The following is a 17,450-nucleotide window of genomic DNA, read 5'->3' as shown; positions in this document are numbered from 1 at the left end:
TTAACATACAACTTTCTTATTGGTTAGTTCGTTCATCCAGTTGGAGGGGAGGGGATTAGGTAACGGGGGGGGGGGGGATGCGGTTACGACCACTGAAAGTTTCACTTTAATAAAAATCATGAAAATTTGGTGTAATATCCAAGTAATAATACACCCATTTCATGTGTGATCTATTGGTGGCATTGTAAATACACCGCCAATATCCTTTCCTATGGGAGTGATAATGTCATCTCATTTATCAAATCACCAGCCCCCCCCTCCAAACACATCCCATTCACACCCCTCAACACTTCTCCTTAAGTTTTTTTTTCACATACACAAAAACATATTTTTCTTCATAAAATGGAGTTACAAGATAAAAAGGGATATTCTGTTATTTTTTAGAATAAGTGTTTCCCATACACAAAGGTATTTTTTAGTGATGTACATATGTTTTGCTTCACAACCTGGTTCTCGGAACAGTCGCGCCCTTTAATCACACCACTATGACTAAGACGCAGCGCTCTCACCTCCTGTCACGGTCCAAGCTTGATTCAGTGAAACACTAATATCTGTCTGATTAGAAATACTATCCAATGAAATGACTAATTATATTCAAACCAAATCACTAGATAATAGATTACTAAACAGTAGATATATAATTTACCTAAAAACCCTATTCCGAAAATAATGTGCTATCGGTGGTTTCAGGATTGTATATCAACAATCATACGTTTATTGGAAATCAAACTATTAAGTTATTGTTAACCTATAAAACTTTCAATGACTATTTATCAATACTTGCCCATAAGGGCTTAAACCCTATTACTTCCCCCCTATACCTAATACATAAACAAAGTTTTTTAATGTCTCAGATTTTTATTTTTAAGGAAACGGAATAATTTTAATTAACAAAATCTATTTTATTTTAGGTATGTTTTGGCCAAAAATCTCAGAGAGAAGTTTACTCAAGCTAAATTCTAGTCAAAGATTATAACCCGACTTAACCCTTAAGACTTTCGACTGGTGATATAGAGTGTAGTATCACCACTACTGATCAATAGAGCCCGAATGGGCTGCTTTTTATAGGCCTGACTTCCCAGCTAACTAGGCAGAGCCTACTACTCAGGCAGAGCCTGCTATCCAGGCGGAGCCTGCTAGCTAGGCAAAGTATCACCAAATGTTTCTCCTTTTCCTTCTCTTTGAGACATTTGAAAAATCATTGTGTGTTGTTACAATGTGATAAATTAGAAAATTAAAGATTGTAAAGTGATCACATATAATTTCTGCATATTAAAAATGAAGATATGGAATTAGTGATTTCAACGAGTTCTATGCTTGGGAAATTTTAGCCAATAACTGTTCTCATGTTTTTAAGAACTATTAAACTTGTATGAGATCCCAAGCAGAGACTTTCCGAAACCAGAAATCCCACAATAATGTTATTGTTATACTAGAAAAATATTTGACTATTATTTTAACTATTTTTGTTGTTTTGTAGGAATTACCATAAAAAGAGTTAAGTTTTGATTCAAAGACTAAATGCATAAAGACAAAAAGGGGAAGGATATTAATTTGCACATATATGTGGGTAAAATTATGACATGGGGAAAGGCATATTTTTTCATGTGTTAACTCGTGGAAAACTCTTATTGGGGCCTTCAGCCTATTGAATTCAAACCTAACCAAATTTTTCTGGATATTTGCATATAAAAGGGGTAACATTTTGATCAGATACTGTTTCAAGATATAAGGGAGAGAGAGAGAGAGAGAGAGAGAGAGAGAGATAGAGAGAGAGAGAGAGAGAGAGAAGGGAAAAATTTAGGCTTATGTGTTGAGCTGTGGAAAAGATACATGTCAATAAACTATAGTTCATTGACTTTAGCAGGATTTTTCTTGATTATTTTTGTTCATAAAAAGGGGTAAAGTTTTAATTCAAGTACTAATACAAAGAAAAAAGGGAAGGAAAAAAGACTTTCATATGTTGAATTGTGGAAAAGTTATGTGTCAAGGACTATAGTTCATTGATTTTTAAACATATGCAGATTTTTCTTGATAATTTTTTTCTAGATGTTTCTTTAAGAGTTTTGTATAATAAAATAGAATTTAAAGTAGGATTGGATTTTTTCCCTCGTGAAGCTACTCTACAATTTTCTGTGTCCTCGTAAAATTGTCTAAGAGGGAAAAATAGCGATCCATCCTCTCCCCTCAGAAGAGAAGTCCTGTATTGTCATAATCATGAGGTTAAATGAAATATGATCTCAGATTGACTTCACTTGTTGAGGGTTAAAAATTTAAATCATTATTTTCTTATTTTTAGGATTTTTTTGTTGTTTTTTACACGGACGTACTTTTTATATAATATTAGGTTTTAAAAACATGATTTTAAGTTATGTTTCAATTAATTCGTTTATATACTATGTTAAAAAGTGGAAGGCCCTTTAAAACTTATACCAAAACATTAAGGTCGTCTTACCTACATTGGTAAGCGCACGAATGTAATGAATGCCGCGTTAAATTTTGAATGCGCTATATATACCGACCGCATTAAATGGCGTTTAATTTTGTTATGATAGCTACACACTGTAAATTTTTCATTTTAAAAAGGGAAAAATTAAGCTAAAAAATGCCTTTTTAGGCTCTATTCAGTGAAAAATATGATAAAAATATATAGTTCTTTATATGGCTAATCTCTTTTTGGTGATAAATATTAGTTTTCCCTTAAAATTTCGGTAAAAAGTTTTTATAAAAGCCTTCGTGATTAAATTTATATATGTACATGTCATAATATGCATTTTATAAGTAAAAATTCAATTGTAACATATTTTTTAGATTATCATGTTGAACCAAGCTGATAAAATTGGGTGTACTCGGCTTTAGCTGGTAAAAATGTTGAAATGATAAGGCGTTGACTAAAGAAGAAATAAGTACACCATTACTGGTAAACTAAATTTTGTTTTGTTTCTTAAGGTTAAAATTTAATTTCTTTATGCGTTGACTATTTAACGATTTAAACTATTATTACATTATTTGTCTTTATATTTTTTATCACTTATTTATTAATCCATTTCTATCGGGAAGAGTTAAAAAATAGAAAGACATTACATTAAACAATTATTTTTATAAAAATTTGGTCATTTTGTCACTATTTTTCCAAAGTTCATATTTTTGTTTTTAAATTAATACAGATGTTAATTTGCATAATATTTAGTCTTCCTTTTGTAAATCATTAAATAAATGTTCCATTAGACTAAATTTTATACGTATTTATAAAAGTATCTTTTTTTAAGTTTTACTTTTTCATAGAATTGCAATCATTCCTGAATTATGACCTGAACACAATTATTTCAATGATTGAATTTTATGAGTTACTTTAAAATTAGAATTAGAATTTGGAAAAAAACCTAATATGACTTTTTATTTTTTCAGGCGCTTTTGCTGAAGTTAGGGGCGTCTGGTTTGTCTTGGGACTCCTTGGCCGACCCTGAAGTAGGCAACGCTTTTGGCTGCCATTTTGTTCTTGGTTTGCCTCATGGTCGCAGCTCTGGTGCTTAAATTTGGTAGGCACCAAATTTATAATCTTTTTATTTATGACCTTTAAAACACTAGTTTTACATTATTGAACTAATGGCAAGTGGATAAGTATGATAACCTTGTCATATTCATCTCCTTTCCACTAGTTGTACATCATATAACGTTATGTGTGTTGGAAAAATATAAGGTCTATATCAACTTTCCTGGGAACTTATTTAAAAGAACAACTAGGTAGTTTCAGTTTATTTGTTATGGGCCAAATATTTTTCCAACAATTACTGTTTTATTTTATTTATTTCCCATACCTAGTTGTAGAGTAGTTTTTTTAAAACTGTTATAGTTCTTTTTTACGCGTTAGTAAAAGCTACATATTTTATTGGTTTTATCCTATTTAGACTTGGTTAAGGGTTAATTCAAATTTATTTTGGTGTAGAGATTATTAACGGTTATTATTTTAAGGAGTGGAAAAAATAGAAATTTATTTGTTTGAGAATATTAACCCTTATTACATTTAGGCATGGATAAAGATACTGTACTAAAAATCTTAATATTGTTTTTTAGGAGATATCGTTTTGGCAGGATGTCGGAGCCGTATATTTTGATGCGGCTCCGGCTCCTCGGAGCCATATTTGGAAATACGGCTCCGGCTCCAGAACACTATGTTTTGTTTTATCCTACTGCTAAACTTGTCTAAAATTTATCAAAATTTTCCTCATAATTTTTATGAATATTTGATTACCTATAGTTTTTTAAGATTTTATTGGCATATAAAGTAATTTACATTTATCGTATAGTTAGAGTAAAATAATAGTTACTAATTGTGATTTTAAGTGTAGAGGTATGATAAGGACTTCTTTACTCACCATAGACCTAGTTTTACTCTCAAATATTAGTTTCAGCCTCTCGAAGTCATGAGTCATCAGAAAGTTCCCAAAATAAATATTAAATATTGAGAGATTGTCATAGTGTCTTAATTTTTTCATTAAAAATGCAAAAATAATTTTCCCTGTTAACCATTGGCAGGAGTACAGAGTGATCATATCTGCAGGTGTGATGGGTAGGCCATAGATAGGAGTGTATTTGTTCATTTTCAACCAAATCTTTTAACTCTTTTGAAATAAAATAAATTCATATTTAGTTTCTTAAAACGTTAGTCATTTTAGCCTACTACAATGCTATCTCTTCTCATAACATCAACTACAGCTGTAACTTGGATCCCTAACATTACACCAACTGTTGTGAATGTGGTTTAAGAAATTTTGAAACAATAATTGCTATAAGATTACTGATATTAAAGTATCAAAAGTTAGGAAAGGTATAAAATTAAAGACATTGTTGACAAATCTGAGTACAGTGTAAACAAGGAGTTTGAAACTTTTGCAAGTGATATATTTTCTACCGGGTGCGCGTGACCCCCTTTGTCAAAATCCTCAGCTTTAAAATGTAATGGTTTACATTAGCATGATGCGTATTGCTGGTGTTGGTGTTGTATAGTTAGCAACAGTATTGTTTTTACTGCCTAAGACCAGTGAGTCTCTTCAGGTTAATGCTGTAACAGGTTATCTGAGAATCATAGCTTCTTAGAAGGTATTTCTGGTATTGTGGCTGTTGGTGAATATTCCAGTCCAAGTCAGGTGGAATCTTGCTAGGATATTGTGTAGACACATCTGATGAACGTCTGATGAATGGTGCTGCATGTTGCAAAGCTGGTTTCTTAACGTATTTGACTGTAGGACGGCTGATTTTCAGACTGAAGAGCTGGAGTTGTCTGATTGTTTTTATCAGGATTAGGTATTTTGTCAGGAGCTAGTAGATGATGAATCTGGAGCTCACACTTGGGCATATTAATCAGCTTAGGTAATGACAAGGCTACGACTTTTGGTTTTGTGAAAAGAAATCATTTGAAAAATTTTATAAAAAAAACTTGTATTCAAATTGGTCTTAAATATCTTTGCAACCAAAAACTAAAAATAGAAAAACTTTTGTAGGTTTTATTTGTTTAAAGTTTGTACTGGGTTTAAATCTTGAATTAGTAGGCTATTATTACCAACATTCTTAAAGGTATATATACCTCTAAAAAGTATCACAGTTGTTGAGTTTGATCCTAGTACAGGTGTATTTTATCTAAACAGTAGAGATAGGGCTGAGTACTGTTATCTTCAATTTTAATATGCTTCAATGTAAAATTTTAGTCGAAAATTTTGAATGTCTTAATTGTGCCTTTTGAAAAAATTCGATAAATAGAAAGAAAGGATTTTTCTTGAATTAATATTGGCTACTTGACTTTAAAGATATTGGTCATTTTATTGTCATTTTTTATTATACAAAATCTTTTTGGTATTTTAGTTATTGGAATTTTAATCTATAAAGTCTTGAGTCGGTTTTGGAATTTTCTGGTTGAAAATGAGTTTTTTAGGAAAAAGAAGGAATGAATATGACAGCTGATTTGGTTCTCCCATTTTAGTGCTTAGATACTTAACAACCCTTATCATACTTTTTCTAATGTTACCCTAATAAGAAAAAAGTTTTTATTCTTAAAAATTATCAGAAACCTAGGATAAAATTATTGTTTATTATTATTGCCCTAGCAAGAGCAGTAGGATGTCTGTTTGTATAGTTTTTGTTTTTTATTTTCAGAAATCCTGGATATCTTGATTTAATTTAGGGGGTGGTGTGGTAGTGTTGTGGTCTAAAAAGTTGTTTTTTCTTCCAATTTTAAATTATTGAGCAAAGAAAAAGTTTTTCTTTCCAGACTTTATTAACAAACTAATGATGACTTTGTGATGTTGTGTTACTTTATCCATCCCTATTTCTCCAATTTTAATTTTTGGTATTGAAAAAAAAAATAATTGCTTTTTTAATGATACGAATAATAGGTATATTGTGTATTAGACCGATACTTAAAAGATTGATTATTCTAAAAGTTGTATGACTATTTTAATATTTTTTAATTGTTCTTATTTTTCAGTTGTTTTGAGAGAGGAAATGTGATGTTCAAGTTTTGTCTGGGCCGCTATTTATCCGCCCAGACAACCCACATGGAGCAGAGTGTCCCCGACCAGGATCTTGACCTGGAGCGAGGTCCCCCTAGTCCTGCTTTGCCCCTGGAGGTTTCAGGAAGCATGGGGTTTGCCGCTAGTCCGCTGGAGGACAAGGTAGGAGGTCATTCCTCCTCTGGTTGTTGTTCTATTATGTGGTAAGTTATAATATTTATTTTATTCTTTAATGAATTTTTAAGTATCAGACTCATCTTTAATATTGAATATTAAACGGTATTTCTTCAAAACTCCTAAAAATTTTATCTTGTTGCTAATTTCAAAATAATGTTTTATAATCACAAAGTTTTTTGGTTTTTGATAACTATTTTATTTATAATAATTTCTAATTATTTTTTATTTGTTTTAGATTATCATGTAGCTGTTAGCTGTTTTGTTCTGCTATTTTCTTAATTAGTGGGCTTTGTTGTTGGTGAAACTACATCTGAGATAGCAGTTATGAGGTAATGATATTATCATTTTAGATTCAGTTTAGATATTAATTTAATAATTGATTAAGTTCCCTTTTAGTCCTCTCTATTTCATCGGAGGTAGCTTCTAAAAGGTAGCTTAAATGACTATACATTGTAAAAATGATTTGAGAATATTAAGATATTTTATTTACTTGTTAGTTATGATAGTATATAAATTTTCATAGAGAGATAAAAAAAATGGTTTATAATTACAATGAATTTTATGATGAGAAAAAATATTTTGAACAAGATTATGTTTAGGACAGTGCAGAAAATCTCGAGTCTGTTAATTTAAGTTATCCTCAAGATTTTATTAGGTCCTAAAATTTTAGACCTAAGTTTTTTAAGTATAATTATCTTTTGGCTTTTTTTCTGTGTGTTTTTCTTTTTCGTAGAAACCTATTTAAAGCTTATTTTTTCTAGAACATTTTTAGCTTGATTTAATACTTATTTTTTTTTCTGTTTTTTCAGTCATAATTCCTCGGCTCCCAGTTTATTTCGACAAGTGTGGTTCCAACATTGCCGATCGATGTAACCGGGCCCAGCTTGAAGGCGGTGAAGGACCGCCAAATTTTTATGGCCTTGTCCCGCCTATTTTTGACCGCAGGAGGAGTCGCCTGTACACTTCTGGTTTTCTTGGTAAGTGTTCTTTTTGCTTCTATTTTGGTCCTTTTTGGGCCTATGGTGCTTCCATCCCTTTTCATAGGATTGTAAAGCTAATATTTTTAAAGAAAACCCCTTAATACTCCTTTAGTATTATTTTTTCGGGGAATAAGATACATGCATGCTTATTCTTATTTTAGGTGAAGCAAAAAGATTAGGCTTTGTTTTTTGTAAATAGAATATGTGACTGATATATTTATAGTTAAATAGTTATTTGCTTCATAGCAAATTACTTCTCCCCCTCTGCAAAAAAAATTTTCTCAATTGAAAGGGTGAAAATAATTTAGGGTTAATGTTTAGATGACGATTTTTATTAGCTGCTTTACTTTTCAGTTCATCTTGTTAGGGAGTTTGGGTGGGGGGGTGGGTTATATGTTAAAACTTAAATTTATTTTGTTAATATTATTTTGTATAAAACATATAAAACGTTATTTTCTGTCTATCTATAGAGTAATTGAGATAAGAGACATTGATCTTTTGACTTATAGATTTAAGATAAGAGTGAGTGAAAGTGATAAAGAGAAAGAGAGAGAGAAAGAGAGAGAGAATTAATATTGCTTTTTGTTCTATACTGATAGGTTTGGTGTTTTGTTTTTGTTAAGGAGTGTCGTGTAAGGCGAAAAATCCAGGTGTGCGTATACAAAAATATGATTAAAGTTTTAGTTTATTAATGTTGATTTTGTTTTTATGTTGTATGAACTGTGCATGTGCGATCCAGTGTTTTTTATATATTTTCTTTATTTTAATGTTTTTTAGAAGTGGTGTGTATTTCAGCTTTCTTTTTGCCTATATAGCTAGGCGAACGAGTGTAGGGCTGTTATTCTGCTTTCTTTTACTTTTATCAAGCTAAGTTGGCAGGTGTGTGCGTGTTGCTGTTTAGTACATGGTGTATATTGTCAGCTGTTATATAATGCACTTTAGGCCTATATGGCCTGAGTGTGCCTCCCGCCTAAGTGGCTTGGATACAGTTGAATTGTATTTGCATAGCTTGCTGCTATGAAACATATGTGTGTATTTTTGTTTTTAAATGACTTTATTATTGTTATATCTTTTTTGTTTTCAGTTTAATTTTTATGGCCTAGCAATTATTATTTATCCTAATATAAAGTGATAAACTTTTTTGTCTTTAGCGAAGAATTTCGGTAACCACTGAACCGATATGGTTTTTCTTTACAGTAAAGCTACCTATAGGTATTGGGATGGTTTTAGGCTATTTTATTTTTAAAAAGTATGGGTAGGTATGGTTTTAGGCTATTTTCTGCCCTGCCAGATTCTTTTGAATATAGAGCCCCTAGATGCTAGGGCCACAGTGGCTAGTTTATTTAAAAAGACGATAAATTTGTTTAAGAGAAAATATTTTTGACAAAGTTAACATTTTTATGTATAAATTTACGAGAAAAAAGATTTTTAAGTGAAATAAATATTTTAAATGTAATAAAACAAGGATGACAACATCCATAAGTAGCGAAGCATAAAAAAAAATCATTGATGGTAATATGTACAAGTAGATTTGAAGTGTATTTATCAATTGATTTATTGGAGAAAATAAACATGGATGGAGTAGAATTATTCCAAACATGAAGAAAAAATATTTTAACAAAGAGCAAAGTGCTTCTATGGTTTATATTCTATTACACAAAATTTTTAGATTGTTTTTATGCACACGAAAAACGAGTTTATCCTTTATTTGTCTACTTGTCAAAAATTATTTTGCCAAAAACTGACAAAAAAATTTATTCGGTGGCAATTATTACTTATTTAAGGAAAAACTGGGATTGTTTAAGGGTAAAAATTATAAAAATCTAATTTTTGAAGGAGGAACTTTTTTGTATCTTCTCATTTTATGTAAAAATTATAATCGTGTTTAGTGGAGAAAAATAGATATATTGATAGTCTAATATTTAAGATGTTTTAACACACATATTGATTTAGCTTATAGAATTATAAAGGGAGGGATAGGTAAAGTGAATAAAATATGGTATTTAAATATTATGATATTTGATTGTTTAAAAGGGAATAGATATATAATTACTTCTCATCTGATCATCAAAAACTTTTTAATTAACCTTTCATAATTCTAATCAACCGAGATTGTTTTATTAACTAAAAATTGGTAAATTTATGCCTTTTTTCCTGTTTGATAATTGAGGGGAAATTTGAACATTTCTTTTTATATTATGTTTCTAAGGATACTGAACTCGTTGTATATACTTGAAATAATTTACTTACTTTTAAGGATTCATTTTATGACTTTAAATTGTGAATTTATATTTCAATTAAGGTGGAAAATTAAGTAGGAAAAAGTTCTATTTTTAAATTCGTATTATTGACAAAACTACCCCTCTATCTACAAAGGATGAATATCAGAGATAGTTTAGCATGCTAATATCCTATTTATCAAAGCAAGGGTGATGTTTAAAATTGGTTTACATTTTAGGAAAAAATAAATGTTAGACAGTTTACTTTTTGTCTGACAATAAAAACCTACTTAGGAGATTTAGATTTGACTCTTTGTCAGACTGTTTAAAATTAAATATTTCGCCTTTATTATTTAATAATTTTAACTATATATGGGAGAGAAATGGGCCAATTGAAGTTACTTGGACATTTTATTGTAACCTTGTTTTTTGAGTTTGTTATTGTACTGAATAAAAATATTGTTTATTTTATAAATTTCTAAGTTACTTACATTTGTATAAAAAAAGACAATTAGCTGCAGATCCTTTACATCTAGAAAAAGTTCTCATATTTTGGGGTTTAAAATTAAGCAGAACATTTCGTTTTTTAGTGAAACAAGAATTCTTTTTTCCCTATCTTTGAGATTATATTTGAGATGATTTTAAAGTTTGATAATCCGATGGGAAATCCTTTGTTTTAAGGCTATAAAAATTTTTTATCCTGCCACTCATAATCAAAAAGGCCTTTATTTAAATATTTTCAATTATATGCTAAAAAAAATTAACTTCCTGGAGGTCCAGGGATAACAGGATATGTAAAAATTGCTTTGAGACCAATTAATATCCGATGGATTAGAACCGGTTCTCAGCTATATTAAAACTCATGTATAGCATTGAATTATATATAATTTTCAACCAATACCAACTAAAAATTCATAATACTAGTTTAGTAATTTTTTTTATTTTAGAGTTAGTGGGAAACTGTCTATAATACGATTTTCTACATAGTTTACTATATGAAGTTTGAGAATACATGAAATTATTTGCTTTGTAGCCTTAATCTAAAAATAAAATCTTTAAGCCAATGTGGAACTTAATTCAAGCTTCTATAAAATAGAGAACTTAATCAGTTCAGTCCTAAACTTTATAAAGTTGTATAATTAGTAATTTTAAGTATAAGTACAAGAAAATCAAATTTATTTATGTGTATAAAAATTAGTAAAAAGTGCATATTTTTAAGCGATTATCAAAACATATGTTTAAAATCAAGTTTTCTCCTCATAAACACTGAATTTATAAGTTTGTTTTCATAAAAAAATTAGACAAAGTTTCACATACATACAGGGATCTTAAGGGATAAGACAAAGGATGATAATATGTTGGAAATCTAGTTTACGCCACATAAACCCATAATTAATAAAAATTGTATCTATTTAAACTTACTAACAGGGATCTAAAGGGATAAGACAATGGAAGATAATCTGTTGGAAAATCAAATTTAAGACACATAATTTAATCTAGTTAGACATACATACAGGGATCTAAGGGGATAGGACAATGGATGATAATCTATTGGAAATTTACGTCACATATGCATATAATTTAATAAAAATTGGATTTAATTAACTTTGTCTATTTATTAAAACCCGATGTTTAACAGAAGTTTCTATTTCTTTTGGTATCAAGTTCATGTTTAATTTCAAGGTCTTGTATTTTTGGATAACACATGTTTGTTCATAAATTTTGTCAATTATTAATTTATTATTGTGTGGTGTTTTCTTATTACTGCAAAAAAAAAAAAATCTTAATAGCTTTATTTTTTTAATTGTTATTAATTCTTGTATTTTATTTTTAGGTATTGTGTCTGTAATTGTATTTGGTGAAACAAAATTTGTTGAGGAAGCTTGTAGAACTGAAAAGAAGATGACATTGGTGACAGCTGATAATTGCGGAATTCCTACCAGTTTTAGTCTCCCTTTGGGGCCTCCTGTAATATGCAGATGTACCGGATTTGTCTGCAGAGGTGTGAAGGGCTTGTGGATACTAATGGAGGTATTTTTATGCAAAATTATTCTATAACTAAATTGTATGTTTTTTGCAGTTTTGTGGGGAGTTATTTTATAATTTTGATTGTATGTTCTTTTTTGCTACAAAACTAGATATGTCTGTATTTGTTACAGACTAGATAGCTTATCTGCTCTAGAACTAGAATTGTCGTCTGTTGAGCTTTTTAATATTTTATTGAATTTATTTATTTTATTAAGCACACATAATTGCCCTACTTTATAATTATCATGATGTCTATTCTTGTTCAAACTTTTTATTATTTTTTCTTGCCTTTTATAAATAAAACATTAAAGTAATGTATTATATAGAGCAATAAATAGTATATGTAACAACCACCCCTTCTCAAAGACCTTTTACACGACTTTTGGTTGGGTCTTTGAAATAAGCTGAATCATTCAAAAATGTAAATACAGCCGGGTGCTGGCAAAAGAACCAAGAGCATATTGCAAACTAATGTTAACTCAAGGACGCCCAAGCTTTTTACTTAGCATGGGGGTATAATGAGGATTTTTATATGTTCAAGGGGAGTAATGTAAGGTATTTAAAAACTTGAGGGGTTTAAGGGATAAATACACCATTACCCCTTTACCTGGACATCTATGTTTCAGTTATAATGATTTTTCCTGGTTAATTTCGTTTTTGCTTTATTTAAATACTGTTCATTTGTTAAAGATTATTTTGAAATTTATCTATTGATCTCTTGAAACTGAAAATAACCCAATATTTGAAATAAGGACATAGTTAATTTGCCGCCCCCACAAGGGAGAGCTCAACCATTTTTGGAAAAATAATCGAAAACAACGTAAATACAGGCAAAAATTAAATTTGGGAACATCTGCAATATATTAGTTCTACATTTGTTGCTAGATGTCACTAAAAACTTGATAATTTTGATTTGCTACAAAGTAATCACACCATTAGGAAAAATGTCTTATTAATCACAAATAACTAGGTTTAAAAATGCAGTATTGTAAATCAGAAAAGATGATTATGAATATAATGGCAGTTTTAGATACTTCACAGAAATGACAATTTTTCACAAAAATTGTCCCTTTCTTTTTCAAAAAGCAGTAAAAAGCATTAAACAGCTAAACTTAGAAAGCAAAATTTAATGAAATTATTTTTCGTCTGCAACGCTCTAGGTCTTTGCAATTGGAAATCAAATAATATGCTCTTTATACATTTATACTATAAATTTATTAATGAAATTCTGGGTCTCATTGTATAGTTCTAAGAATGGGATCTGGAGATTCTTAAAACGTTTGGATAATGACTATTTTATACCGTATTTTTTTTGCTAGATAAACCCTAATATAATTTAAAACATTAATTATTTTATTTAGGGTTTTAATTAAACGGTTGCTCGATTTAATTGGCTTAAACTCCGGCTTTGTTTCAAGCTTATTCATATCAATCCTGTTAGTTCTGCGTTCAGCCAGTGCAATGAGTAATAATCTCCCATTTGACATATTAATGTATGCAATGATAAAAAATAATAAGCCAAATGGAGCAAGAGTACTACCAAGCACCATACTTGTTAATAGAACTAACATGATTGTCATGAATTTATTTTGAGAAGGAAAGTCTTCAAGATATTGGAGCCATGATAAAGCCTTTGTGTCTCTGGCCCCATTTTTCATGCACAATGCACTTTTAAAATCTGATTTTTCTTTAATTCTATTGTTTTCAGATATGTCAGTGTTGTAAGAGGACTGTACAGTTTTGCAGTAGTCAATTTTCTGCTCATCTAAATCCTCAGGGTAATTTTCTTTGCTTTTTATTTTACTGATGTTTATCTGTTCGTCTATTCCCTCTTTTTGCCCCAAACTATTTTCTAAATCGACTTTGCCTATTGTTTGATTTAAATGTTCCTCTAAAGATTTATTTCCATTATATTCGAAATTTTCAAAAATTTTCCTAGTCGAATTAACGGAAATTTTATTGGTAAATAATTTTTCAATATTTTGACTTATTTTTTGATCCGTCACGTAATTAGGGGATTTACCAATATTATCCAATTTTGTGTTAGACACCTTTTCTTTTACATTGATAATTGCTGGCGGATTAGTTTTATCTATTGGATTATTAACAATAGAGTTTTCCATTATTTTTAAATCATTGTTTATAGACGAACAGTTTAATGTTGAAATATTAGATGTTTGACTTTCCATTAATATATTTTCTATTAGCTTATTAGTATTATTACTATTTACACTATTTTGGGTATTATTATTGACATTATTTTGGGTAGTCGAACATTCTAGTACTTCAACATTCTCAATTTTTATATTTTCATTTTGATAATCAATATCCGAATTTTTCAGGTTTATCTGAATGGACAAAGAGATGTTGATTTTGGGACCAGTTTGATTTAATGGTGAGGTTTTCTCTAGAATAGGGGTGCCGGGTATGTCCCAAGAATCCGTAACTTGTGGTATTTTTACCTGTAATTGTATGTTTTTGCTTTCTTGAGAAATACTCGGCTGCCCTACTAGTTTTTTTCCATTGTTGGCGGGAGTTTGCACGCCGACAATGGATGGTATAGTCTTGATACACCATAATTTAAGCAGCGTGGGCATTGTTCTTTGGAGGGAGTGACATTAGGGAAAGTGAAACATTCCTCACTACCATGGGTGTCAGAATTACACAATAGGCAAACTGTACTGTTAGTTAGGACTTTTTTCTTTTTATCCCACCATTCCACATTTGCTAATTTTCTTTTTCTCTTAATGGCTGAGTTATAGAAGCTTCTGTTATTGCTGAACCAGCTTAAGATGGTTTCCTTATTACAGTAAGGAACATTAGTGGATGTCAAAAATGCAGATTGTAAATGTAGGGGTACCAGATAGGTACATATTTTCTCCCTAAGTTTAGCCATTTGATTTTCATGACTATTGCCTGTTTTTTGCAACATGGCTGCCAAATATATTATTATTCTATTTGGTCTGTCTTCATCTTCTGAAGTGAATCTGTAAGTGTAGAATTGTTTCTCATAGTCTTGCGGGTTGAGTAATTCTGCACCTATGGCAGTTAGGATCGATTTTACAAAATCCTGTGCACTGAGGGTATTTGGGTCTATTTCTAACATATCTAATTTGTTTCTTGATTCTACATTAAAATAGTGAATGAGAATATTGTTGTAGGAACTATGAGTAAAAGGGATCTCATATTCCTCCAAATATTTAAAAGTGCTAAAAAAAGTGTAAGGGTTAGTTTTTTCTCCATATTGGGGTGGGATTTTACCCAATATTTTGACTTGTCTGTGAATACGTTTGTGTTGACAACTGCCCCACACTAAATTATTTGGTATGAGATTAATTATTTTTGCTGTATTTAGGTCAGTGGTAGATGTGCTTTCATGAAGGAGAACTTTGAGTTGCCACATTTGAGATTCAGATAAGATATTTCCAAGTAAGTTATTTTCTTGTCTTGTCTCTCTATTTCTGTTATCTCTATTGGTAGATGGAGTCCTTCTATCTAACTCTGTATCTGAAGAGCTAGAACTAGAGCTAGGACCACTACTGTTACTACGTCTATTCATTCTCCTTGGCATAGAGAAATTCTGTCTGTCTTTATGCCTGTCTTCTTTGTCACTATTGTCTCTTTTATTTTGTCTTTCTTTACTTGACTTAGTTTTGTCTTTATCGTGTTTATAACGATTTTCATGTCTATCATGATGTTGTTCATGGCGTCTTTGGTCCTCATTGCCATGTGGGTTAAGTGGATCATACATTCTGTCAGGCCTTTTTTTTGAATGTTTTTTACTTTTTTGTCTGTCAAAATCCTCACTATAATAGCTAGATTCTGACTCATAACCCGAAAAATCTGAAGTTGGTTTAACTACTTTTTTATTTTGGGTTTTAGTTCCATAATTTTCTTGTTTTATTATTTGAATATTTGGCTCATTTTCATGTATGGGAGATATGTCTTGTACATGTATTTGAGGCCTATGTAATATGCGATTTTGTCGCCTATTGCCTAAGACAAGCATTGCTGTTGCTGAGTGAATCTCAGGCCTAACATGAACACTAGGTATTTCCTCCAGTCTTAGATAATGATTTACTGCATTATTTAATCCAGGTTCATATTCTGGATTATAAGGTGGAGGATTTAATATTTCATCTTCTAATTGATCAATAATAATATCATCCATTTTAGGTTATTGCTGTACTACACATGGAATGAGGCCCAAATCAAAGATAAATGGAGAACCATTGTACATGGCCTATGATCTGGAAAGAAGAGATAAATGGCAATGATGATGGTGACATATGGAATGATTGTTTGTCAATGAAGAGCTGTGCTGTTATGGATGTTTTACTGGTAAGACTTATTTAGTGGCCTTGAGCCATTATCTTACCTAAAAGAAAAAAAGTTAAATCTTACCTGGGTTAATCCGTAGGTAACGGAACCAATTATTATGCTTCACAACCTGGTTCTCGGAACAGTCGCGCCCTTTAATCACACCACTATGACTAAGACGCAGCGCTCTCACCTCCTGTCACGGTCCAAGCTTGATTCAGTGAAACACTAATATCTGTCTGATTAGAAATACTATCCAATGAAATGACTAATTATATTCAAACCAAATCACTAGATAATAGATTACTAAACAGTAGATATATAATTTACCTAAAAACCCTATTCCGAAAATAATGTGCTATCGGTGGTTTCAGGATTGTATATCAACAATCATACGTTTATTGGAAATCAAACTATTAAGTTATTGTTAACCTATAAAACTTTCAATGACTATTTATCAATACTTGCCCATAAGGGCTTAAACCCTATTACTTCCCCCCTATACCTAATACATAAACAAAGTTTTTTAATGTCTCAGATTTTTATTTTTAAGGAAACGGAATAATTTTAATTAACAAAATCTATTTTATTTTAGGTATGTTTTGGCCAAAAATCTCAGAGAGAAGTTTACTCAAGCTAAATTCTAGTCAAAGATTATAACCCGACTTAACCCTTAACCCATTCGTGACAATTCGTGCAATAATGCACGATTTAAAAAACCATAAAAAACACATGAAATTTGAAGGTTTAGGTCTTTTTCGGCTTAATGAATATTATAGAGTCAGGATATGGGCAAAACATTCTATTATATAAGTTTGGTATTGGTCAACCATAAATTAGTACAAAACCATTTGTTATGGCTTCACCATCAAATTCGAAAAAAATATTTTTAAGAAGGTAAAAAATACTCATTTGATTTAAATATTTTTAAAAAGGTAGACTTATCATCTAGTATTTTTTATATATTTTACAACAAAAAAAGAATTTTAGACATAGGTGTTTTTTTAATGCGCTTTTTTTCACATTTAATTGTCGTACAATAATGAACGATTCGGAACGTGCACTATTGAACGATCTATAAATTCGTGTAATATAGATCGATTGGGATCGTACACTATAGAACGATAATTTTTAAATACATTTAATGTTCCAAAAAATCAACTTTTAGCAATGTTTCATAGATGAAAATCTTCCCAGGACCTATGAGAAGCTTCACTGTA

The 17,450-nt window shown here is 30.4% G+C and overlaps 2 protein-coding genes across 5 annotated transcripts in view; one reads left to right on the top strand and one right to left on the bottom strand.

Moving 5' to 3' along the window:
* The window catches only part of LOC145328821 (uncharacterized), a 323,279-nt gene that overhangs the window by 256,973 nt on the left and 48,856 nt on the right, over positions 1–17,450 (bottom strand). The gene's annotated exons all lie outside the window — the stretch shown is intronic.
* Positions 5,330–16,924, top strand: LOC145327499 (uncharacterized). Its single transcript, XM_080171045.1, has 9 exons — positions 5,330–5,370; positions 6,482–6,675; positions 7,493–7,660; positions 11,717–11,913; positions 13,619–13,688; positions 14,253–14,305; positions 15,266–15,339; positions 16,087–16,251; positions 16,826–16,924. The coding sequence occupies exons 1-6, from the start codon at positions 5,330–5,332 to the stop codon at positions 14,279–14,281; spliced, it is 699 nt and encodes a 232-aa protein (XP_080027171.1). The 3' UTR covers positions 14,282–14,305; positions 15,266–15,339; positions 16,087–16,251; positions 16,826–16,924.

This window comes from Acartia tonsa, chromosome 9 (assembly GCF_053477335.1).
Source record: "Acartia tonsa isolate MP-2025a chromosome 9, ASM5347733v1, whole genome shotgun sequence".
Taxonomy (NCBI): Eukaryota; Metazoa; Arthropoda; class Copepoda; order Calanoida; family Acartiidae; genus Acartia; species Acartia tonsa.
Note: the sequence above shows the minus strand (reverse complement) of the source record. Positions and strands in the feature narration are given on the sequence as shown.

Coding starts and splice junctions, on each gene's coding strand:
- LOC145327499 (XM_080171045.1), top strand. CDS start 5,330: ATGAATCTGGAGCTCACACTTGGGCATATTAATCAGCTTAG. Junction 7,661..11,716: donor GTACACTTCTGGTTTTCTTG/GTAAGTGTTCTT, acceptor TTTTATTTTTAG/GTATTGTGTCTGTAATTGTA. Junction 11,914..13,618: donor GCTTGTGGATACTAATGGAG/GTATTTTTATGC, acceptor TATTGTTTTCAG/ATATGTCAGTGTTGTAAGAG.